The sequence below is a fragment of the Anabrus simplex genome, chromosome 2 (genome assembly GCF_040414725.1).
Source record: "Anabrus simplex isolate iqAnaSimp1 chromosome 2, ASM4041472v1, whole genome shotgun sequence".
Lineage (NCBI taxonomy): Eukaryota > Metazoa > Arthropoda > Insecta > Orthoptera > Tettigoniidae > Anabrus > Anabrus simplex.
In genome coordinates, this window is record NC_090266.1 from 827,970,433 (window position 1) to 827,996,648 (window position 26,216).

General features: G+C 40.2%; 1 protein-coding gene across 1 annotated transcript in view; it reads left to right on the plus strand.

Annotated features, from left to right (window-relative positions):
- The first annotated feature begins 382 nt into the window (after positions 1-382).
- LOC136864490 (E3 ubiquitin-protein ligase RNF10) overlaps positions 383-26,216 on the plus strand; it is a 362,846-nt gene continuing 337,012 nt past the window's right edge. The window contains exon 1 of the mRNA XM_068226296.1: positions 383-746. Coding sequence (XP_068082397.1) covers positions 653-746 — 94 coding nt within the window. The 5' untranslated portion in view covers positions 383-652. The remainder of the gene's footprint in view (positions 747-26,216) is intronic.

Consider the following 26,216-nt stretch of genomic DNA (forward strand, 5'->3'; position numbering starts at 1 on the left):
ACAATATTACTTACATTTTCTTGTCATGAGGTTAGCGAGTGAAAGACCTCGCATTCTTCTCTACTTCATAGTTACTGCAGCCAAACATAGCACATACTTTTCCCCTCATGTTGAGAGGAGATATCAAGGAATGGCACACGCTACTATTTAATTATGTCAACTCACTGAAAACGCATAAATAACACTAAAAACTTTACACACAAGTACACGTGCTTTTATGACAGAATCAGGAGTTCTCAGGTCTACCCGCTAGTGAGAGCTCTAATAGCTGTCCCTCGATATCTCGCTTAGTGTCGCTTATTGTCTTTGCTGTATTTTCCCGATTTCATCGTATAGAAGTTCTATGGTTTTTGGGTATTTCATTGCGTAATGCTTTGGGGTGGGTGGTTGTCGTCGCCATAATAGCGACATCGGTGTGTTTTTACGGAAAACTAGTTGTCGATTTTTTCGGCGACAGGGAGTTCCCTGCTCCCGGAAAAACATTTTCATATCCCTAGGCATATTCTCCACGAATTATCTTTTCAAAGTATCTGTTGGAAGACGTATTTTATTATTCGATTGATCTAATCATGGCTTTCTAGAAAAATGTCGAGCCTGAAGTTCATCGTTGCATCTCCATGCGGAGAAGTTTTCTTCAGCGTTTGTAACGTAGATGTTAGAGGACTTTGCCATGGAAAAGAAGTCATCGGGTCGTTCAGTACCAGCCCCGGCAAAGGGGAATTGTACTGAATTGAAAAAGAATCAAGGTTAGTACTGACAGTCAATTTTCGTGGTGTATGCTAGTTGGGAAACACTTTGAAGTAAGGGTTAATGCCCACATGTCATCTGTGATAGTTGTTTACATATTATTAAGGTAAACGTTGAAATCCTTTAGCACACGTATTTCTGTTTCCTTTGAAATTTTGTTATAACATTTTTTCAAATTGTCGTTCTGGCTTTTGTGACATTCAGGCTCATTGTTGGAATGGATTTCTGGCTAGTTCCTACGTTAGAAGACCCGAGCGGGGGTAATTATTGTTGTTATAAACAACTTCCGTTATTTGGAGGTTGCAGTCAGGACAATGCATAATTATACATTGAAAGTGTGAAAGAATTTAGAGTACTAAGTTTTTGCAGATAGTAGCATTCAAATTAAATGTTGGCTAGTCCACAAAACTGGTTTGTTTGGATTTTAGCTTGAACAGTTGCTCTTGTTTGGCCTGTGATTTCGTAAAAGATTTATGGAACATTTGAGGATGGTATGACTGTGCTTACAGTGCACTATGTCTTCTGGTATGGGCTAGAGCAATTTTGTTACTTTCATTAATCTGTCTCTGTCTTATCCTTGGCTTTGACAATATGAAAGTGACTAAGGTATGAGCGATGCTAGTAATGCCATTCCTTGTGCAGCCAGTCCCTGCAATGAATGGTGTGAAAACGTTGCTCATAGGGTCGGTTGATGCATGCATTTCAGTGGGCTTGGCAGACTGATATGTAAGAGCAACTTCTGGCTCGGTGAGGAAAGCAACGGGAAACTACCTCACTCCTCACTTCCCTAGTACGCCTCTTCAGTGATGCCTAGGCCATCTATGACAGCTGATGGCAGAGCTGTTGAGGATCCAACCAGCCTTAGGGCTGAAGACTGAACATACACATGACTATCTCCTAGATGATTCTTGATGATTCTTCACAAGTCCTACCCAGAACTCTGAAAATAACACAAGGTTCAGAATGCTTGTTGCATTAGTCGTTGCTGTAATATCTGAAGTATACACTTTCTTTGCAGTATTTATAGACATAAACCACTCTTTTCATTATGATCCTCTTTGTTCTTCCCAGTATGCAGTGAATGGATTGTTGGACATAAGGTTATTTTCAATTATGATTACATGACATGGGTGCATCAGTTACTTCCTTCAACGGCCTAGCTGCATACTTCATCGTAGACATTGAATTCCTTCTCTTTCAATTATCTTTAGAATCATTTCTTGTGTGTAAGTGATTCAATATTTGAATTCAATATTTGGAATTCAAAACAGAAGTGAAATCCTGGTGAATAATTTAGGCCTACTCCATTCTTTTTTCTATAGAATTGTGTTACTTCTGGTGTGTTAGCTTGTGTTGAATATGAACAAAGGAGAGATCTGCTTAGCACCGAACTCGATAGCTGCAGTCGCTTAAGTGCGGCCAGTATCCAGTAATCGGGAGATAGTGGGTTCGAGTCCCACTGTCGGCAGCCCTGAAGATGGTTTTCCGTGGTTTTCCATTTTCACACCAGGCAAATGCCGGGGCTGTCCCTTAATTAAGGCCACGGCCGATTCCTTCCAATTCCTAGGCCTTTCCTATCCCATCGTCGCCATAAGACCTATCTGTGTCGGTGCAACGTAAAGCAAATGGCAAAAAAAAAAAAAAAAAAAAAAAAAAAGATCTGCTTAGCAAGACAGCTGTCTGATTTAATAGGTCTCATAAATTTACAAGTTGTAAGTTAATTGCTAGTATATAGATGGAATTGTTTGAATGGAAGTCAATGTATTGAAATATACAGGGACATAGTATCATCTGTGACAGGGATTGTCACTTGCCTATTCGCCAGCACTGTGAGCTTGTCTCCTGCCTAGTACTGTACTGTGTTGCGCTTCCTGGGACCACAAGTTCCCATTGTTTGCATTCTGCTGAGAGCTTTATCAACATAAGGTTCAGGTTAATAAAGTGTTCACATGTATAGTGCTCAGTGTATTGGTCGGTAGAAATTCAGTATGACTTACCATACTTTTATAGCATGGTAAGGATGTAATATGTTAGAAATCTTACATGGAATACCTTGTAGAGGAGAGATGTGTTCACTGTGACAGCCAAGAACCCACCCACCGTCCCCCAGAAGTAATTTTGCTTTTATAACCTAATGCATTTTATCACGCGCTGTTGGCTGAATGGTCAGCGTACTGACCTTTGGTTCAGAGGATCACGGATTCGATTCCCGGCCGGGTCAGGGATTTTAATCGCTTCTGATTAATTCTTCTTTCTCGGGGACTGGATGTTTGTGTCTGTCCTAACACTCTCCTCTTCATAATCACACAGCACACTACACTACCAACCACCACAGAAACACGCAATAGTGATTACATCCCATATGGGGTTGGCGACAGGAAGGGCATCCGGCCGTAAAACAGCCAAATCCACATGTGCGACGCAGTTCGCATCCGCGACCCCACACTTGTGGGAAAAGCGGTAGGAAAAGAAGAGCAATTTATCACGTGCCATTGTCCATCGCCTAACTACGTACCAGCATTTCGATTGGGTGAGACACAGTGGGATATGAAGTCGCTCCCAGCAATGAAGTAAAATCGTTTCCGTTACCACCCCGCGCACAAGAAATACACAACTTTGTCACTAACCTACCCTAACATATCCAGACCAATTGAGGTGTCACGCGGGATACTAGACCCCCTTTGCTTGATCCACACCAATGGCTTTGTCACTAACCTATCCAGACCATTGGCTTTGTCACTAACCTACCCTAACGTATCCTGACCAATTGTTTTGTCACAAACCTACCTTAACGTATCCAGACCATTGGAGGTGTCGTGCGGGATACTACAGGCCTAGGGCCGCTTTGCGGCTTCTGACTTGGGGTCTTATGCCCCCATGCACCCTTTGTTTGATCCAGACTAATGACTTTGTCACTATCCTACACTAACCAATCCAGACCAATGGCTTTTACCGTACAAGATTCGTACATTCAAAAGTTGCCCACTGCACTAGGTCTAGTTCTTTATGTGAACAGTTGGCAGCCCTGTCCACTGCACGATAACGACCATTGTGAGAAGTGAGAGAGAGAGAGAGAGAGAGAGAGAGACAAATGACAGTGCAATCGGGCCTAGATGTGTGCGCTGGAAAATGGTAAGTCTTACTGAACTTTTAACTTAAAATTAAATACCACCAAGGAAAACAGCATTGCCAAACTCTTATGATCGTCTTCCTACTACATTAAGGTTTCTCGCTGCTGGCCAAAAATCTGAGGATCGGAAATTCTCCATTACCAATCTGCAGTGTACAATTCCCCAAAGGCAGGTGGACTGAGAAGAATTCCTTCAAGCTGATGGAACGTGCAACTTCTGCCATTGCAGTTTCTTCTGAAGAGATGTATATAAGCAAACCAATTGTAATCACTAGGCCACTAATAAGTGATGTTTGTCTAGCCTTAGCTACGGTGGGCAGGGAATTTAATTTGACGCTAGGCTGCCTGGTGGTCAATTTTGATGTTCTGTTTTATAGTATGTTTCTTTACCAGATGATGGAGTAACACAGATCTCTCTTGGGCATCTGTGGCTGAGTTTTAATTTTGTTGGGTAAACACCAAATTTGTCACCAGAGATGTTACATGCTGACTTCGTATGACATGGTGCATCAAATGGACTTTTCTCTGTCCTACAAAAACATCACTGCCTGTGTGGGTTTGAACCTGTGAACATTGTGAGGTGCAACAGAATGGTGTGTAAATGCTCTCTGATAGGGACTGAATACGATAGCTTTCAGTTTCTTTTTCGTATGTTACGTATTCATTTTTATCTGCCATTTTCAGAGAACACTTTGGTAGCAAAGTCTGGCTGATTTCATCAGTGCCAGAATGTTGGGAGACTTGCCTGCAAACAGATTTGCCCAGACTTCTCTAAGTCCTTGTCGGAATATCAGTTAGCAAGCTCACAAACTTTAAATGTATTCAGTTCGGAGGCACAGGTTTTGAGAACTTCAACTCTGAAGTAATATAGTGGTTGAAAGTACATTCCTTCAGTTTTCTTTTGATAACTTGCATTTAGACAGTTTTATTGTTTTGCAATCTACAATTATCTTATGTACAATTGCTCAAAAAAGAATGAGCACATGGTATTGTACAAGTTCACTTTTTTTAGAAACAGTTGCATGTATCTGGAGTGTGTATCACAGGAGGTGAATGATATTTTGATAATGATTAAAATTAAGTCTGGTTGGATATTAAATGCGAATAACATACAGTACCGGTACACTTTTATTTCTTTTTAAGCAATGGTTCATCATTGCTGCACTCAACGATATCAGAGGAATTATCTCAGAACAAGGCCAGAATGCGCCGACACATGTACGTCATGCTTGCGGGACCTGCGTGTGTAGTAGGGGTTTCGGGTGGGTAGAAAATAAAATTTGTGATTGGATTTACTGATTTACTTTACTTGCTTCACTTTCCAGACGTGCCAACTCTTCTGATTTAAGCGGGAGACTTCCGATTTTTCATTGTTCTTCCCGATCTCATGATCGCCGGGACTGAGCAGTTTCAGTAATTTTTGCATTATTTTAAACTTCCGTACGTTTCCTCGTTCTATCGATATATGGCTGGTCGATTGTAGTTTTAATAATGACAACCGGATGGCAGTACGGGGCATGGTAGCCAGCCATGTGCTCCTCTTTGGTCTATAATACAGTCAAATACTCAAATAGCTTAATACTAGGAAGTGCAAGTCGCAAGCGAGTAACCTAACCTCAGAAGTGGAACGCCATAGACGTCTACCCAGGGCAGGACCTGCATAAGTGCTTGTGTTAAATCACGTAGTAGTGCTTCTTGGTTGTATGTCTTAATATTTGTTTCGGCCAAAATGTCAAAAAAGAAATACGGTGCAGCGTTTAAAAGGGTACATAGGAAAGAGAGTCTCTTTTTCAATGAATCCAGAAAGGGACCAACGTTCACATACTGTACTATAGGTAGGTGTGATTTTTCAGTTGAGCATGGTGGGAAGAGCAATATACTCAAACATGTGCAAACGTAAAACTTAAGGAGTGTGTCCAGTGTGTAGAAAGAAACCAGAAACTGAACTTTTCATGAAAAAAGCCAAGATGTAAATCCTATGATGAATGCAGAAGCTTATTTACCTCATTTATCGTAGAAGATAACCTGCTTGTAAATTGTGTGGACTACATGGGGCCTTTGTTTCGCAAAATGTTTCCTGATTCGGAAATCACTAAACGATATGGGTGTTCTGGAACAAAAACAGTGGCTATCGTTACAGAAACGTGCATGGAAAAAAGGGTGAAAATTGTATCACATTTGCAACTGAATGCATTAACGGTATCTGTTGCTACTTATGGTAGCAATAAAAGCGACTTGAAAATATATCCTATTGTAACATTTTTTAGGCCTAAACTCAATGAAATTCAAAGTTGTCTACTCTCTCTTGGTGCTGATAATGCTCCAGTAATGGTAGGATTAAGGAATGGGTTGGCAGGATGTTTGAAACGGGGAAAATAGTAACATATTCATCGTAGGCTGCTCTTGTCACCTAATTAATCTTGCTGCAGAGAAGGGTGCAGCGTGCTTGCCTATAAATGTTGATGGAAGTAAAATTGATGTATTTTATCTGGAAAGGAGTGCAAAGAGGAAAGAAAAGTTCAAAGAATTTGACTTTTGCACAACACAGAGATCAGGAAAATTCTGAAGCATGTGCCTACTCGAGGGTTATCACTAAGAAGGTGTTCAGGTAGGATTTTGCTGCAGTGGACTCTTTGGTTACTTTATTCAGGAGAAAAATTGTGAGTAAGGATTCTCAGATGGGAACTTTGAATACCAATATAAATGGTCCGTTATTGGACATTATAAATTTTCCAGCTAACTCATTCTTGGTTGCCAGCGTTTCGCTTTGAATACTTTGAATACTTACAAAATTTCTAAAGACAGTCTAAGTGCAGATGTCTTGTTAGTCTGAAAAGGTGAAACTTTGTCATGTCATAACATTTCACCACACTTCTCAGTTGAAAGGAAAACCCAGTCATCAGTTTCACCCAAGAAAATGAAACTACTGGTGACACTAAGAGCCATGCTGTGTCACATGAAGAACAACCGTTCATGTTCCTTTAATCAAATTTACATAATATTTTTTTCCTTTTTCTCTCAAGTTTTATGGATATCTTTGAGAATCCAAACGTAGCTCTTAAGTCAAGTATGCCGCACATCCACTAATTGAAATCAGATTTTGGAGGAACTATTGAAGATTGTGATGGCAAGGTTAGTGAAACCACACGTTATTAAAAGCTCCTCCTCTCTCCTTGATGTATCACACTCCAGCAAATCAAAAGGATGATTGTGATCTGATGATAGAGAACTCTGCATTTGTTTTGGTGAACAATTTGAAGTCTGAGGAAAAGTGCACATTCTTTATGTCTGTTAGAAAGTGTTTCTCTTCATCATGCGACTACATGGTAAACAAATTTACGTTCAAAAATGAAATAATGCAGAAGTTGCAAATGTTTCTGCTGTATTTCTAGACTGAGATTCTTCATTAACAAGTTTCCGAATATTCCGACTAGTGAAATGGAACGTTTAGATATTTAGATAATTGATATTCTGCACTCTCAGTTCTGTAACTTTCAGCTCGAAGAAACAGACCTGGGGAAAGGAAGAATTGATGGTTAGTGGGCATTGGTAGATCAGATGAAATCAGCTGTACTTAAATATGACAGACTCTCTTAGGTGAATCTTGCTATTTTATCAATTCCACTCAGCAATGCAGAATGTGAAAGGATTTTTAGCAGTCACAAGGACAAAAATACAGTTCAGATCCTTGCTGTCTGGAGAAACTTTTAACCTTAAAATCAGTTCAGCGAGGCAAGTTCTTTGAGCAAAAATTTAGTTCCGAGTTTCTGAAGGTGACTAAGTCACCTATGGGTGTGATGAACATCAATTAGTCATGTGTTCAGCATGTTGAAGGATGAGACATCACATGTTCCTAAAGTTATGTGAATGAATCTGATCCACGAAATGCCACTGTAATATTTGTCTCAAATGGATGGTAATGATTGCTTTTAATGAAATAAAGTGTAAACTCTGCGGTAAATTAAATACCGTCGTTACTAGAGAAATATTTATACGTACTTATGGGCTGTAGACAGAACTCCCTTATGTTGCATTCTGCTGCTCGTGCCGTCTTCTGTTTCTTTCTTAAGGTCCAGGGCTAGCACCGACAAATCGTAGTGCTATGTGAATTCTTATTATTTTCATCCATATGACTAGCGCGGGCAATTCAGACAGCAAAATAGCATGATCCCTGGATCAATAAATATATTACTGTTTTGTTGAAAGGAAAATAGCATGATTCCTGGACCAATAAATATCACTTAATAGATGAGTTACGGCAAAAAACGAATGAGCAACATGAAGGAAAAGACACCTATTTAATTCAAACAACTTCAGTGGGCAAAGACATCACACACGAAAGTGTTAGACAAACAAAACACATACGGAAGCGCTGCGACGTAGCAGAAAACTAGTTGTAAGGTAGTAAAGTATGTATCCATATTATTCTCTACAAGTAAAATATTTCATACTTTTTCTTATATTACTGCAGAATTTACACTTTATTTGAGTAAAAGCAATTACCTTCCATTTGGTATGAATATTAGTGACATTTCGTGGATCCAATTCGTTCACATAACCATGTCCAGTATTTAGTATTATCATATAAATAATGAAAAAAATATATATTTGGACCAAATAGAGTTGTTAATGTACTGAATTATAATGAATTAGGACATGTTGTCCCATCAGTGATGTGTTGTAATACGTCAGGATTCGGTGCCAAATTTCTCCTGATTTTTTTATTTTTGAAAGTTGCTGCCTGCACTCCCTGTCTCCTTTTATCTTATTTTACATTTATTTATACCTTATCTAAGCTCATTACAAGTAATGAAAATCATTTTTCCGTATTGAAAGAATCTTAATTTATTGTAATATAAGAAATTTATTTTAAATGAACCTATTCAATATTGTACGAGATGTTATCATATTAGTTAAACATCGTTAAAAATCGTCGAGACATATTTCGCCCCTTCTGTGGGGCATCATCAGTCATATCAAATACCTCAAAATTCTACCAGACGTCTGGTTGGAAATTATAAAAATGTTGCAATTATATGTATTCTGCATTCATTCTCAAAATTTGTACATAAATTTTAAACTGTCTTCGAACTTAGCACCAAATAAGACTTTAACTACCATTATTGTCAATACTGTATTTAGGACGGCCTTGTTTTGAGTGAAAATTCACCACTGTGTTCACTAGTGTAACAGTTTTTAATTAATTTTGATATTTTGTTAATGATAAGATCTTGTAAATGTTTTTAAATGTATTCACTCGGGTAACATATTTTTATAATTTCCAACCAAACATCTGGTAGAATTTTGAGGTATTTGATATGACTGATGATGCCCCACAGAAGGGGTGAAACATGTCTCAACGATTTTTAACGATGTTTAACTAATATGTTAACATCTCGTACTGTATTGAATAGGTTGAGTTAAAATAAATTTTTTATAAATTATCTAAGCTCACCAGACAAAAATTAGTCACCCCTGGAGAAATCATTACAAGCATCTTTTAATACCGTGTAACTCCGCCCCTGATGGACTTGATAACCGCCTGGATTCATTTAGGAAGAGAGTCCACAAGGTTGTGCAGGTACGTCATATCGAGGTTAAGCCAATCACTGAGGATTTGATCGTGCAATTTCACCAAGTCGCAGGGATGCTGATGTCTGCGTTTTACATGCTGTTCCATGTTCCACAGATTTTCAATGGGGTTCAATTCAGGTGATTTTGCAGGCCAATCGAAATGTAATAGGTTGGGGAAGTGTTCATAAAACCAGTCACACATGCATCCAACCTGATGAACTTTGCTGTTGTCATCTTGAAAAATTGGGGTATTAATAGCATACTTGTCATACAGATGTTGACTGAAAGGCAACACCTGATCATCCATAGGGCCGATTGCAGAAGCAGTGTTTAGATAATGTCTACGGTTAAACAATGCCTAAGTATGGCTGCCGCATTGCAGAGACATTATTTATCACTTAGACACTGTCCAAAACTGATGTTCAACCGACCCTGTTTAAACACTGCCGAGAACACCGTTTAACCTCAAATGAGAGGAGTGAATCACAATCAGAGGTTATGTACCATGACACATGTAATTTGTATTATCTTGTTGAGACGATTCCGGGAAGGTAGGATCGTATGCTGCTAAATCGCAGCAGTTCATTTGACGTGTACGGGGAGATAGAGCTTAAAATAAGATTTCGCATTTCAAGAGACTTGTTTCTTGAGACTGACAAAAGGACTGTCCGGTAACTGTCAACTTGAATACTATTCTTGGCAATCGATATATTTTATTATACATGAGGTAATTTCCATGGAATTATAGGTCACTTTGACTACATACATGTCAGAATTACTTGTTCCAATTGTCAAAGTTTGTCACGTACATCAACCGGGAGGGATTCACTTATATTTACTGCCAAGTAAACACACATAATAGTGAAAACTAAAAGTAGGTTTTTATATATATAATCATATAAATTTTCGGCAACTATCGGATAGGAAAAGGCAAGTGGTGGTGAGGAGGACTGGGGAAGAAGAACCGTGGCCATAATAACAGTCCTAGTATTTCCATGGTGTAAAAATACGGAAACTACGGAAAACAATTTTCGGGGCTTCCGATGATGCGTTTCGGACCTATGATCTCCAGAATGCAAGCTACATCTATATGGCCCGTACAGTACATTCGGTTACACATTAATATTGTTTCATCTTCCCTTCATCGAAGCTACCGTATTTACGAGCAGATTACACTCACCGTAACAATGCTATAATCAAAGCTACACTTCTCCATACGGTGGCGTGTCGCTTTAGTGTCGATAATATTATGAGATTTCATTTCCACTGAAAGTGATACTCTTATCTGTGGGCATGTCATGCTCATGCTTAGCCATATTTGAGTAATGTGTAAAGACAAACAGCTGACTGGTGTTTGGCACGCGCACAGGCGAATTTCATTGGTTGCGACCAGCAAAGAGTTGCATGAAAGATACTTTTATCTCCATTTTCAAACCAATATTGAAACTTTAAACAATGTCTAGTCAAACATCGGCTGAACATTGTTTCTGCAATGGAAGATCATGCTCGGTTTAGACGTTGTTTAGGTAGATGTTGTCTAAGGCTTAAAAGTAGTCATTGTTTCTGTAAGCTGCCCAGTATGTGTAAATAAACATGCTGGTTCATGTCAGTGGTCACCTCAGTGAACGGGCCCAATCCATGATACTAAAAACATCACAGACCCACCTCTGACTTGAACCTGACCTTGCAAACATCCAGGATGAATTGCTTCATTTGGCCTTCAGTGCTCTCGACGACGTGTGTGTCATTGGAATACAGGAAAAAACTTGATTAGTCAGACCACATTGTGTTCTTCCAGTTAACTGCTTCTCTTCTTCATGGGACCTCTAAATATTAGTTCCTAATTAGCGTCAACCTCTAAGATCTTTTGCTGCCATGTTTTTCCTTCATTCCCGTCTAGATATACCTGCTCCCTTTACAAAGCTGCAGGTTGTTCTTATTGGGTCTTGTTGAATTTTCTCTCTCTCTTCACCTGGTAGTCCTAGAGTGAAGAGTGATTCTACCCAGCGCCTCAAATTCGAAAAGTATGTGTTCAGCTGATTCCTCTGCTTCATTGCATTTTCTACACGTTGTCTCTTATTGCTCCAATTCTATGTAGGTGATTTTTTTTTTTTTTCAGTTGGCAGTGTCCTGTCAACAGTCCTACTACCCATCTTATATTTTCTCCGCTGAGTTTCAACAGTACTTTAGTATGCTTCTTGTTTGGTCCTTTTATCAGTTCCTTTGCAAGCCTGCATCCTATAGTATTTTTCCAGTTCTCCATTTGTTTCTTTTATACCCATTTTCCTATGTAGTGTCAGGCTTGTCCCTAGGAAATCCTGCACAAAGTTTCTGGGCCTACAAAATGTGTTTCTGCCCCTGTCCTGGCCAGCTTATCTGCCTTTTCATTACCTTCTATACCTGCATGTCCTGGTAGCCATATTATTTGACAATGTTGTACTTTGAGAGTTTCAGGAGAAGTGAATGGCAATACCAGACAATTCTGGATATTATCCGGACTGCTTCTAGTGCTTTAATGGCTGCTTGGCTGTCTGTAAAAATGAAAATGTTCTTATTCCTATAGTTCATTCTCAGATTTTCTTCAAGACATGTTGTGATAGCTATCACTTCAGGATGAAAGACTGTAGTGTGTTAGCCCAGGCTCATCTGAATTGATCTCTGAGGTCTTCGCCCGTTGATCCCTCCTCCTGTGCCATCCACAGTCTTTGAGCCATCAGTCCACCACACTATATCTTCTTTTTCAGTATTCCATTTGTTGATATCCCAGTCTTTTTTTATTATCTGGGTCTCAAGCGGTTTTTCAAAGTTGTACTTCGGTATCATATGATTAGAAGGCATGTGTATAACTTCCTCTGTTATTATTCTGTTAATTTTACAGTGTCCTGGATTGGGTCTTTGTGCATTCCAGCACTCTGATTGTACCAATCTATTTGAACTTATTGAAGCCTGTCCTGTAGTGTAACTGCATAGTGATGGGAGTTCTAGTAAAGTATTCAAGGTTTCTGTCAGCATAGTTCTCTTAGCCCCAGTTATGGCTATGCATGCCATTCACTGTAGGCTATCCAATCTACTGCCGAGTTTTCCTTGGCTTACTTTCTGCCACCAGATGATTGCAGCATAGGCCATCAACGGTCTAATGATCATTGTGTATATCCACATTACCACTGATGGTCTTAGGCCCCATGTCTTCCCGACAGCTCTTTTACATGCATACAGCAAGTTCTTGGCCCGGGTTATGCTCCTTTCTATAAGTGGATTCCTGGTTAGATTTTTATCTAAAACTACACCTAGGTTCAGTGCCTGTTCTTCCATATATACCGTATTTTATCGCATAAGCTCCCCCCTCGCATATTTCCCTCCCCTACGATTTTTCATAATTAAAAATTATTTTATTAATATCACGCTTAATTCCCTCTCGTGGTTTGTTCTTACTGAAGCGGCCTTCAAATGACTTGATGATGGACAAAAATGAACACGGCGGTACTTGACATAAAAATGTTTCCATTGTCACAACATACCATAAATTTGAACAGGGAAGTTGCAGACGTGTTTCTTGGTCAGTTTGTTACAAGTCATCATAATGTCGAAATATTCAAACTACACGGCAAAGTTTAAATGTGTTATCTTACGCCGATACAAACGGAGTGAAAGCTGCAGGAAGACATTTCTCCGTTGATCCTAATTTAATACGGTATTGGCGGAGACAAAAAGATAAACTCATGACTGCAAAGGCAAGCTCCAAATCTTTCCGTGGGCCTGAAACAGGGAAATATCCCGAAATTGATAATGGTCTAATTGCTTATGTCAATGAACTTCGGAATGATGGTTGTGCTGTGTCTTAAGAAATGATTCAGAACAAAGCTCGCGAGATAGCTGCCACGCTCAAGATTGACAGAAAGGATTTTAAAGCAAGCATTGGTTGGGTGATTCGTTTTATGAGACGGCAAAATCTCAGTTTACGGAGGAGAACATCTTTGTGTCAGCGTTCACCTGGAGACTACACAGATAAGGCAATAATACAAGTGTGACAGTAATACGACTATTTACTCTCTCACCGGGCGAGTTAGCCGTGCGCGTAGAGGCGCGTGGCTGTGAGCTTGCATCCGGGAGATAGTAGGTTCGAATCCCACTATCGGCAGCCCTGAAAATGGTTTTCCGTTGTTTCCCATTTTCACACCAGGCAAATGCTGGGGCTGTACCTTAATTAAGGCCACGGCCGCTTCCTTCCAACTCCTAGGCCTTTCCTATCCCATCGTCGCCATAAGACCTATCTGTGTCGGTGTGACGTAAAGCCCCTAGCAAAAAAAAAATTTACTCTCTCAGGTTGGTAACGCTGACCAGACGCCATTGTTTTTTGATATGCCGCATAACACCACCGTTGCTCCAACTGGTGCAAAAATTGTCCTTGTGAAGGCAACTGGAGCGGAGAGTCTAAGATGCACAGTGATGTAGTGCATTACAGCAGACGGCAATAAACTTTCACCGCATGCCATCTTTAAACGGAGGACATTACCAAAGGAGACTACCCCACGTGGAATTCACTTAAGAGTTCAAGAAAAAGGCTGGATGACAGCATATTTGATGGTGGATTGGTTGGAGAAAGTCTGGGGAAAACGACCAGGGGCATTATTACTAAAGTCCCTTCTTGTCCTAGATAGTTTCTGCGGTCACATTGTGGAAGCTGTAAAAGAGAAACTGAAACTGATGAAGTACCATCTTGTCATCATCCATGGAGGTTTAACGTCTGTTCTTCAACCTTAAGATGTCAACGTCAACAAAACTTTCAAAGAACATCTTTGACGCCTGTATTCAGAATGGGTGGCGGCGGGATCTCATCAGCTGAGTCTGAAAATAGTGATAATAGTGACGAAAGTGAGGCCGCAGAATATTGAGAGAAAAACAATGAAGCAATGCATTGCTGCCCTTCATTGTAGCCTAATGAAACCGTGGTATTATTTCGTGTTAATTGAAAATAAATACTGGTAGGTACCAATTTTTTCACATAAAACGGTATTACTGTAAATATAACTTTTACCTAATACATTGTTTCCCTTCCTTTCTGAATGCCTAGAAGCACCACTCGCATGTATCCCTCCCTAGTGTTTTCAAGAAAATTTTTCGAGAAAAAAAAGGGGGGGGGGGGAATTACGCGATAAAATACGGTATATCTTGCCCAAAGAGCTTCAGTGATCTCTTTTCCTCTAATTTCCTCCTCGTAAAAGGGACCAGAGTTATATTGTTCGCGTTGATTGATAGTTGTTCTTCCCGACACCAGTTCTCCACAAGGTTGAGTGCTCTTTGCATGAGGTCCCGGATAACACTCATCTTACGTCGTACCACAGTCATTAGGTCATCTGCGTATCCTTGTGTATAAAAACCCTGCTCGTTGTGCGTAGCTATGATTTTGTTCACCACAAGTTTCCACAGCAGAGGCAAAAGAACTCTTCCCTGACCACATAGCCTCGGGTGGCCCTAACCGCCAGCATTTCTTCAAACAGGGATGCTTTTATCCTCTTTCCGGCTAACATGGAAATCCATTTGACGACGGTTTTACTCACCTTGCTCTTTCCCAATGCTTTGATCATAGTCATAGGTTGTATTGCTGAAGGTTCCTTCTATATCTAGAAATGCCGCCAGTGCAATTTCTTTATATTGTAGGCTTTCCTCTAGTTTACAAACCAACTGGTGGAGTGCTACGTCAGTGGATCTGCCTGGTCTATATGCAAACTGATTTTCATGTACCGTTGAATTCAGTTGCACCGTTCTTCTGATATATTTATCCAGAATTTTCTCCATTGCTTTCAGCATGATGGAGGTTCAACATAATGGTCTGTATGCTTTGGCTTTGGCATAGTTTGCCCTTGCAGGCTTAGGTATGAACACTGCTCTAGCTTCAGATCATGATTTCGTCACGTACCCTAAAGCTAGACTAGCTCTGAAGAGATCCGTCAGGGCATTGACGAGTATCTCCCGTCCATCCTGTAGGAGTATCAGAAGCATCTCGTCTGGCCCCGGAGCCTATATAGGGTGAATCGTATCAAATGCCCATTTTACATGGTTGTGTTTTATTATCCTGTTGGTACAGTTCCAGTTGCTCTTCAAACTCTGTTCTCTGTTCCAACTCTTTTTTCATTTTGGCTAGTTTGTTGTTCCACCACCTTACTTTTTTGGTGTTTTTCTTTTCTTTGAGGGGACAGTTGTCATGGAATGTGTCTATAATGGCCTCTTCTAATAGTTCCACTGCCTCATCCAATACTTTGTCCTCTTCACGTTAGTTGGAATTTTTTGTACAGCCTTCCCTAGAAATTCTCTGTATCTATCCCAGTTAGTTCTTTTTGGATCTCTGTACATCTCAATCCCACGTAATCTCGCATCTATTGCAAATTGGATGTGCTGGTGGTCTGCCAATGATGGTTCGTTCAGCACCTTCCAGTCTTTTAATTAAGTTTGCAATATGCGTAGTGCATAGTGTAATGTCTATTACCTCCCTACGATTTTTATTTATAAATGCAGGCTTGTTTCCTAGGTTTAGTATAGTCAACTCAGTCCCAGTAATAAATTCTAGTAAAGACTCGCCTCTTGCATTGCAGTTTGTGCTGCCCCATGCCGTGTGGTGTCAGTTAGCATCAGCTTCAAGGACTAGGTGTTCGCCTTTCCTCTTTACGTTGCAAATTAAGTTCTCAACTTCTTATGGTGGGGGCAGATTAGTTGAGACGTGCAGCTTTATGTGCCTGTGTGAGCGATGGCCTCTTGCGAGGCGATACTTGAAATGTTCATTGCGTGCAGTTCCCGTCGCAGTGTTCTTCTTTCATTAGCAGGTTGAGATTGACCTTCATTCAATGACTGCAACAATTCCTGTCAGATTTGGGAGAGATTTTGATTCGCAAGCCATGAAATGCTTCTCCGGTACCTCTCGGCCAGGATCTTTTCCCGACCACAATTCTGACAGTGTTTCATGGCCACATTTAATATACCACTGCTTGTAGACACGTTGAAAAGTCCCCTGTGAAACAACAAATAATCCACAACTTCACGCACCATATAGTCATGGGCATGGCCAAGGATGATTGCCACCTTTTTCCACTCTGGCACATCATTGCATCTACCCATGTTGACGTACAATGTCTGCTTGAAACATCAATGTCTCACTGATCGCTACTGCCTTATGCTCATGTAGGGGCAGTGTGCATGTTGTTGAGCGTGGGACTCTTTTGCTGCGCCATCTGTAAAGGTTTAGTGATCCATTTGTGCGTGCGCGCTTAGGGTGACTTATTTGCATCTTACGTGTCTTAAATTCCTGGTGACTGGTTGATTTGAACCACCAATCTTGGAGTCCGTAGTCTCTTAGCTTTACCGCTTGACTTACATGTTACTTGACAGATAAAAATTTAATAATCGTATATATAGGCTATACATATAAACAGTACATTACCATTGCAATGCCATGCGTCTTAAAATAATTTGTATTTACCCCGAAACATGTCTCTGTCGTATGTGACTGAACTGCAGTCAGCATGACTTGGAGAAATTGTAAAAAGTAGATGATACCTGAATTGCGAGTTTCATTATTACTGCTACACATTCCTCCTATGAAAATGGAGACCCAAGTAGCCCACCTTCAGTTCAGCCACATGTATATTCAAATAAATTGCAAAATAACAGTAGAGGATAAATTCATTTTTAAAATAGAAATAGTTCGTAACATAGATTGATGAGGTTGGACATCTTGCCCATCATTGTTCACGAGATCATGAGTCAGTGTTTAATATCCTGTATGTATGTCTGTGTGTGATGGGATAATGTGGTAGTCAAAGTAGTAAATTCCTATTTTGCATATTAATAGTGAAAAACAAAGTTCACTGCAAGTATAGTTGACTGGGTATTTTTTTTATTTTTAAAGAACTGTGAGTACCATAAATTAATATCCTTGTGTTACTGATTGCTGTAAACTGTGTATGCTTGAATGGTGTTGGTTTGCCAGTTCCTGGTGTATCTTCTGGATGAAACCTTGATAGACCAATAACTGATTTAATTATGTTTAGTTTTCTTTGGATTACAATGATCATGTCACTAGGCAGACCTACTGGTTACCAATCCAGTTCAATTGTTTGGTCACTAGCCAGACATATCTCATGTTCTGTCTTGTGGTGTCACTAGCCATGGTAGTGGTTTTGTTAGCAGTGCTGTAAACATATCTTTTACAAACCAGGTGGTAAAATTTTACCCAATCTAGTGGTCCCTTCATTTGGTACGATTCGTCTTTATTATATTTGTACATTGTGTCAAACAGCCAACATATAGTAGGTAGTCAGTCTCCTTTTACATTCCACCATTTGCGTCAATATTAACCTCCTAATGCCGTTACTCAGGAGTCACAGACACAAAGCCGCAGAGCCCGTGCCGGCGGATCCTGGACTTGTGCCATTATCAAAGCATCTAATGTCTAAAATCTACCTAACAGAATTTTGATATAGTATAGTTGTATTCAAATTGTGCTTAAATAGGGAATAGGCATCTTGCACTTCATTGAAAAAAAAAAGAGGTATTAGCTTAGCCTGTTAAAATCTAGCATGTTTAAGGCGTGTATATGTATATATTCTGATTAGTGTAGTGAGAAAAAATGAGCCAGAGTGAATTGGCCATGCGGTTAGGGGCCTGCAGCTGGGAGCTTGCATTTGGGAGATACTGGGTTCGACCCCCACTGTTGGCAGCCGTGAAGATGGTTTTCAGTTTTCACACCAGGTAAATGCTGGGGCTGTACCTTAAGGCCATGGCTGCTTCCTTCACAGTCCTAGCCTTTTCCTATCCTTTTGTCACCATAAGACCTATCTGTATCTGTACAACATAAAGTCAGTTGTAAAGAAAAAATGAGCTTTAGTGACTTTCTTTCTTAATCCCCGACATTGTAAAAAAAGAAAAAAAAATCCAATTACAATCAATCATTTTCTGGAACGAGATAATAGTATCATTCTTTTATGTGCTTAGAACAAACTTTGTTTCACTGTAATTACCTAATTTTATTCAGTAAGAAAATATGAAGTATTGCAAGATAATTTTGTAAATTATTCAAAATTAATTGTATCAAATCAGTCTCCTTGGCTGAATTATCTGTGTAGTGGTCTTCAGTTCAGTGTTTCTCTGGTTCTATTCTTAGCTAGATGGGGACTTCAGCCGTGGCTGGTTTATTTCTCTAATTTGGAGAGTGAATGTGCGTCTTCATACACACCTCTTCATGTACAGATAACTAATGGCAGCCACTACAGAAGCACGCAATAGTAGTACACATTCCATGAGGGCATCTGGCTGTTAAACATGACGAAGTCCGCATGTACGACGTAGCACTTACGACTTCACCAGGTATGGGGAAAGGGTAATGTAAGAATATGAAGAAAAAATTATTTCCTTCAGTCAGGTTGATATGTACATTTGATACTGGTTCAGAGCATTAGTGGTTAGCCAAAATGTGTGCATCGTTGCAGTGTGAAGTTCAGATATTAATTTCTCAGGAATTTGTGCAATTTTTATTGCATCATAGATTCATCAATTTCCTATTATCTGCAGATAAGTTTGAGATAACGAGAGGCTCTGGTATATTGCTGAAATATATTTAACAGTCTGGATTTCAGAGCTCGTCACCTTTTCTGAATCCAACGATAATTATTGTTACAGAACTTGCACCATTGTGTTATCTGCTGTAGCTAACTTGGAGTTCTGTAGGAAACAAACAGGAATTTCAAATAGGAGAATGGTGGGCAGATTACTCGTGTCATTGCTAGTAGTTCCCTGTGGATCAGTGGTAGAGTGTTTGCCTCGAGATCTTCACATCGCTGGTTCAAACTTGGCAGAACTAGTCAGATTTTTGAAGGGTGGTAAAAAGTCAATTAGACATTCCTCATCATCCATTTTCTTCATATAAAAGATGTATGGCAATGTATTTGGTGTTTGCCCAACAGAATTATATTAACTCCTTAACTGGGGAATAGTTTCATAACATCAACTGCGGGTAATTATTCAGCGCAACACACACTTTTGGAAAGGGTACAGTAGCGTGCGGCAGATGTAAATAAATAAAAAATAATAAAGAAAAAAGAAAACCATGGCACTACAGCCCTTGAAGGGCCTTGGCCTACCAAGCGACCGCTGCTCAGCCCGAAGGCCTGCAGATTACGAGGTGTTGTGTGGTCAGCATGACAAATCCTCTCGGCCGTTATTCTTGGCTTTCGAGACCGGACCGTCAGATAGCTCCTCAGTTCTAATCACGTAGGCTGAGTGGACCTCGAACCAGCCCTCAGGTCCAGGTTAAAATCCCTGACCTGGCCAGGAATCGAACCCGGGGCCTCCGGTTAAGAGGCAGGCACGCTACCCCTACACCACGGGCCGGCGTAGATGTAAATTCTCAACAGAAAAATATATTTGACTTGATTTATTTAAATTATGAGTGATATAGTAGAAATTCAATAGCATTATGTTGTTACAGTTTTTCTTGTAACCTCGTAAATATATACATATATACACAGTGTGTTCATACAAAAGTGAATTTAAAAAGTGTTCCATTCATTATTATGACATTTTTCAAGTTTTCAGATATGCATCAATAGGTTCTACATACTTTCTGGTTCATAGGTCATTCAGATATTGCGCACAGTGTGGTAAACACGGAAGCAAGGGCAAGCACAAAGTGCCACGTCACATTCCTCACAGTAGTAGACATTTTCCCGTCGCCTCTGGTTTGACAGGCAAACAACACGTTTTCTTGAGCGATTCTTACATCCGGTTGGCGGATTCTCAGGTAATTCAACATCTTTCCTAACCAAGCCATTATCACGTCACACAGAACAGTTTACCATTATATACAGAACAATTTACAAAACGTTATCAGAACATGAACAATGGAGTTTGCAGAACAACTGTATCATAGTAACATTTTGTTATTTCAATGTACATATACATAAATAAATTCTTTACGAAGAATTTGGCGCGGACCGTACGAGGCAACACGAGACAGCTGTTGGACTGCCGCCTAGGCGCAAACTACCCGACTGGCGTGAGACTGGATAAAAATGAATAGGACAGCAATAATCACATCTAATATGAATGGAATTTGTTTTAAATTATGATAGTAGATGGCAGAAGTGATTAAGAATAGTCAGATACCTATAGGAAGCTAACCCTACATAAGAACACATTTAGAAGTACAAGAACGCCTAAAGGCGTCAAACCCAGTTAAGGGGTTAAATTAAGACCTAGGAAACAATTAAATGTACACTCATCTGCACAAAAATTGGTCAGCAAAGAAATATATAATTTTGTACATTCTCAAAACTTGACGTTATTAGTAAACTGTGGATTGCAGGTGGCAGAAGTGAAAATACTTGGAATCCTACCACGTACACAATATGTTCATCCTATTTCAGACGAGACGATTTTCAAAGAAAATCTTTCCTAATGGTCAATTTTTGTGTTGTTGAGTGTACATGGGTCTTGCTCTCTTTCATCAGATCTTCCATACTTCTACTTCGAGTCTTGGGGTAAATAAGATAATATTTATAATACCCGAGCTCGATAGCTGCAGTCGCTTAAGTGCAGCCACTATACAGTATTTGGGAGATACTAGGTTGAAACGCCACTGCCGGCAGCCCTGAAGATATTTATCCGTGGTTTCCCATTTTCACACTAGGCAAATGCTGGGGCTGTACCTTACGACCACAGCTGTTTCCTTCCCACTCCTATCCCTTTCCTGTCCCATTGTCGCCATAAGACCTATGTGTGTCGGTGCAACGTAAAGCGACTTGTAAAAAAAAAAAAAAAAAAATACTGATAGTTATCCATGATCACCCAAAGAGATCTGGCTTCTGGTAGTACAAAACATGTCAGAATTGGTGCACAGTCATCCTAGATAGTCAAATTAAATAATGCCTGCACACGGCAGGTTAGGCCATACAATTATTATTATTATTATTAGTAGTGAAATGAGAGTAATTGCTCAAAGAAGTGATGTTTTCAGAGAGGAGGATGCTGGAAGAAATAAATACTCAGAAAAGAAAGTATAAATTACTGGATATCCCACCACAGACCTCCATACTAGGAGTATGTAGTGAGTCGACGACTTAAATGTCAACTGAGGGTATTTCAAATTCTTTTGAAGTATTAATAGTAAGGGCAACCTGTGGAAGACCAATGCACAAAAATTGGGTGTCACAGAGGATGGCTTTCTACCAAAATTCTCTTCTTTGAAATGGGATGAATATGTTGTGCAGGTTGCAGGATTCCAAGGAGAATCTCTTCAAAGAGCAGCTACCCACAGTTTACAAATATAATCACTTTTCAAGAATTATAAAATTAAATATTTTTCTACAGGCCAGTTTTTGTGCACTCTAGCATACATATTCATTTTGGATGTTTTAGTCAAATCTGATTTCACCGTTACAGTGGAATTTTAACAGTTATGACAAACATCTTACTGAGCTACGCCAGCTTATCAGTCGCTTCATGGCGAGTATAGTCTGTATTAAAAAATCTAATCTCAGGCTAGTCATCATACATTCCTGAGAAATTTTGGACTATACTCGCCAGAACAGAGCCTCCGTGGCTCAGACGGCAGCCTCTCACCGCTGGATACCGTGGTTCAAATCCCGGTCACTCCATGTGAGATTTGTGCTGGACAAAGCGGAGGCGGGACAGGTTTTTCTCCGGGTACTCCGGTTTTCCCTGTCATCGTTCATTCCAGCAACACTCTCCAATCTCATTTCATAGCCTCTATCAGTCATTAATAAATCACTTTGGGAGTGGCGACCCCATCGTACTAATAGCCTATATCTGCTTCATTCATTCCATCCCTGACCTGGTCAATGACTGGAAAACAGGTTGCAGGTTTTCATTTTCACTCGCCAGAACAGGATTATGCCAACCAGGCTTCCGGTGGTGTTGGTATTTTCACTTGTTCTGACATCTACAGCAAAGCAGTTCCATTAAGAACCCAGCTGGAGGCAGTAGTGGTACAGGTTTTGCTGCCTGTCATAACTACAGTTTGCAGTGTTTATTTCCCACCAGGCCAGCTCTTTAATATCAACGATGTAATTGATCTTGTAGATCAACTCCCACCTCCTTTCCTCTTACTGCTGAATGAGTCTGCCATACAGTTAGGGGCGCGCAGGTGTGCGTTTGCATTTTGATGATAGTCTGTTCGAGCCCTACTGTTGACAGCCCTGAAGATGGTTTGCCGTTGTTACCTATTTTCACATCAGGTAAATACTTGGGGTTTACCTTAATTAAGGCCAGGTCTGATTCCGTCCCACTCCTAGTCCTTTCCTATCCCATCATCGCCATAAGACCTGTTGATGTCAGTACGATGTAATGCAACTTGTAAAAGAAAACAACCTTTCTTTTTACTCGGTGATTTTAATGCCCCTCACCCATTATGGTGCTCTGAAATGCTTTGCCCCAGAGGAAGGGAGTTGGAGCAATTAATAGGAGAGCTGGATTTATGCATTTTGAATATGGGGAACCAGCACATTTCAGCGTAGCGCATGGTACCTTCTCCTGCATTGATGTTGGTCTGTGCAGCTGTGTGCTTTTTCCCCTGCTTCGGTGGGATGTACACGACAACCTCTGTGACTGATCATTTCCCCATTATTCTTACTTCATCGAAACATACATCCATCGATGCTCCTCCCAATGGGTACTTAAGTGTTCAGATTGGCGAAAGTTCACATTATTAACTGTCTCTAACAGTGCGAATAGCTGGAGTGTACAAAATTATGACATATCATACAAGTTATTCATGCTGCTGCTAAGGAGTCCATTCCATCTTTTTCTGGGATTCCTCTTCGAAAACTCGTTGAGTTTGTAGGCAGCCTACTGAGGCGAAATTGCTAATTAAAAAAAAAAAAATTCCGCCTTAAGGTGCGAGATCTTATTTGAGAGAGTAAGAATGCTTCATTGGAAAGATACGTCGTCCAAGACTGTCACCTCGTGTGGTTCAATGCATTTCTGGTGTACAAGGACCGTTCTTAGTACCAGGAATTTCCATTGCAGGCATTATCACCACTGATCCACCCTCGGTTGCTAATCATCTAGCAAGTCATTTTGCAGATGTTTCTCTTTCCAGAAATTACCACCCTGATTTCCTTGCTCTGAAGTGTGAGGCGGAATGCCATCGTCAATCATCTCGTGCTTTGGAGGATTATAAACGTGCCATTTACGGAGTGGGAACCCTGCAGTGCCTTGGGGCTTTGTAAGGACATAGGTCCCGGTCCATATATTGTCCATAACCAGAGGTTGAAACACCTCAGCGTGGATAACATATCTTCTTGGGGTGTTTAACTGAATCTGGATAGAGGGTCAGTTTCCATCACAGTGGCAAGAGGGAATAGTAATTCTTCTCCTTAAGCCTGCCAAAAGATCCTAAGCTTGCAGGAAGCTACAGACCTATTTGTCTTACTGTCAGTGTAAATTATTTGATAGGATGGTGAATTGCTGACTTGTGTGGTGTTTGGAGAATATAGAACTTACGTCCGAGTAATGGTGTGGTTTCTGAGCTGCCCGCTCCACTGCTGATCCTTCAATCTAGGATGTGTTTCTCTGAAAACTGCATTTGGTTGCTGTTTTCTTTGATGTGAGGAAGGCCTTCCAGTAGTTGACACTAATTTCTTGGGCTCCTTTCTGATAGTAAGTTATTGTGGGAGCTGCATGTGTGTCAGTTAAAACTTGTGTGATAAGAAGTTTTTTGGTGGCACTACTGCACGATTTTATAGGGCTCATATTTTGTCCAGGTTAGACTATGGCATTGCAGAATATTTGTCAGCAAGGCAAAGCGTCCTTTGAAACTGAATAGCATCCACCACGGCGGTATTAGGTTGGCAAAGGGAGCATTCTGTACTATTATCGCGGCCACGAAATTAGGCGGGTGAGAGAAATTACGCTGTTGCCAAGGTTATATAGCAACTGGCGAAGAAATGTCTAACTGAACACACAATTTCGGAGCGCGAGGCAAGTTGTTTTCTCTCAAGCTCCTGATGTTACGTCATGCAATGTTTCAAAACAAATTATACTACAATCTTCAGAAAAGATCGCTGATTTCAGTGGTATAACTATTATCCATATAAACCACTTTAAATAATAGTTAAAAATAAAGGGTCGATTGCAGAAACGGCATTTAGACGATGTCTACGGTTAAACAATGCCTAAGTATGGCTACCGCTTTGCAGAGACGTTATTTATCACTTAGACACTGTCTAAAACCGATGTACAACCGGTCATGTTTAAACACTGCCGAGAGCACTGTTTAACCTCAAATGACAGGAGTGAATCACAATAAGAGGTTATGTACCGTGAAATATGTAATTTGTATTATCATGTTGAGACGATTCCGGGAAGAAAGGTTAGTCCGACGGCCTCTCTGTGGGTCGCCTACTGCTAAATCGCAGCAATTCGTTTAACATGCACGGGGAGATAATCATAAAATAAGGTTTCGCTTTACGAGAGACATGTTTCTTGAGACTGACAAAGTGACAGTCCAGTAACTGTCAACTTGAATACAATTCTTGGCAATCGATATATTTTATTATATACACGGGGTAATTTCCATGGAATTATAGGTAACTTCGACTACATACATATCAGAATTACGTGTCCCGATCGTCTGAGGGCTGTCACATACATCAACCGGGAGAGATTCACTTATATTTACTGCCAAGTAAACACACATAATAGTGAAAACTAAAAAGTAGGTTGTATGGGATTTTTATATATATAATCGCATAGGTTTTCGGCAACTGTCGGATAGGAAAAGGCAAGTGGTGGTGATTGTCGTTTAAAGAAGACTGGGGAAGAAGAGCCGTGGCCATAATAACAGCCCTAGTATTTGCCTGGTGTAAAAATAGGGAAACTACGGAAAACAATCTTCACGGCTGCCGATGATATGTTTCGAATCTACGATCTGCAGAATACAAGCTACATCTATATGGCCCGTACAACACACTCGGTTACACATTACTATTGCTTCATCTTCTCTTCGTCGAAGCTACTGTATTTATGAGTAAATTACACTCACTGTAACAACGCTATAATGAAAGTTACACTTCCCCGTACGGTGGCGTGTCGCTTTAGTGTCGATAATATTATGAGATTTAATTTGCACCGAAAGCGAAACTCTTATCTGCGGGCAAGTCATGCTCAGCCATATTTGAGTAATGTATAGGAAGACAAACAGCTGACTGGCGTTCGGCGCGCGCACCGACGAATTTCATTGGTTGCGACAAGCAAAGAATTGCATGAAAGATACTTCTGTCTCCATTTTCAAACCAAAATTGAAACTTTAAAGGGATGTCTAGTTAAACATCGACTGAACATTGTTTATGCAATGGAAGATCGTGAATGATTTAGACGTTGTTTAGGTAGACGATGTCTAAGACTTAAAACTAGTCATCGTTTCTGCAATCGGCCCAAAATCTTGAACGAGTAAATTTAAATCCATAGAATCATGTATTGAAAATTTCAGTAAGTGGCCAAGTTTTTATTTCTTCAGCCAATAAAATTTTGTCTGTGGGAAAAATGTAAAAAATTGCCTGACTAATATTTTTTATCTGAAACATATTTCCGTGAGTCTTGTAGTTTTCCTGGAAAATGACTCGGAAAGCGATCATGTAAATGTCGCTAGCTGAGTCAGTTCGGGGCGCGCGCGTCAGCACAGGCTGCAGGACACCGTAAATATTAATCTGTATCAGTTTTATTACATTATAACTTTAAATATTTGAATACTGTATAT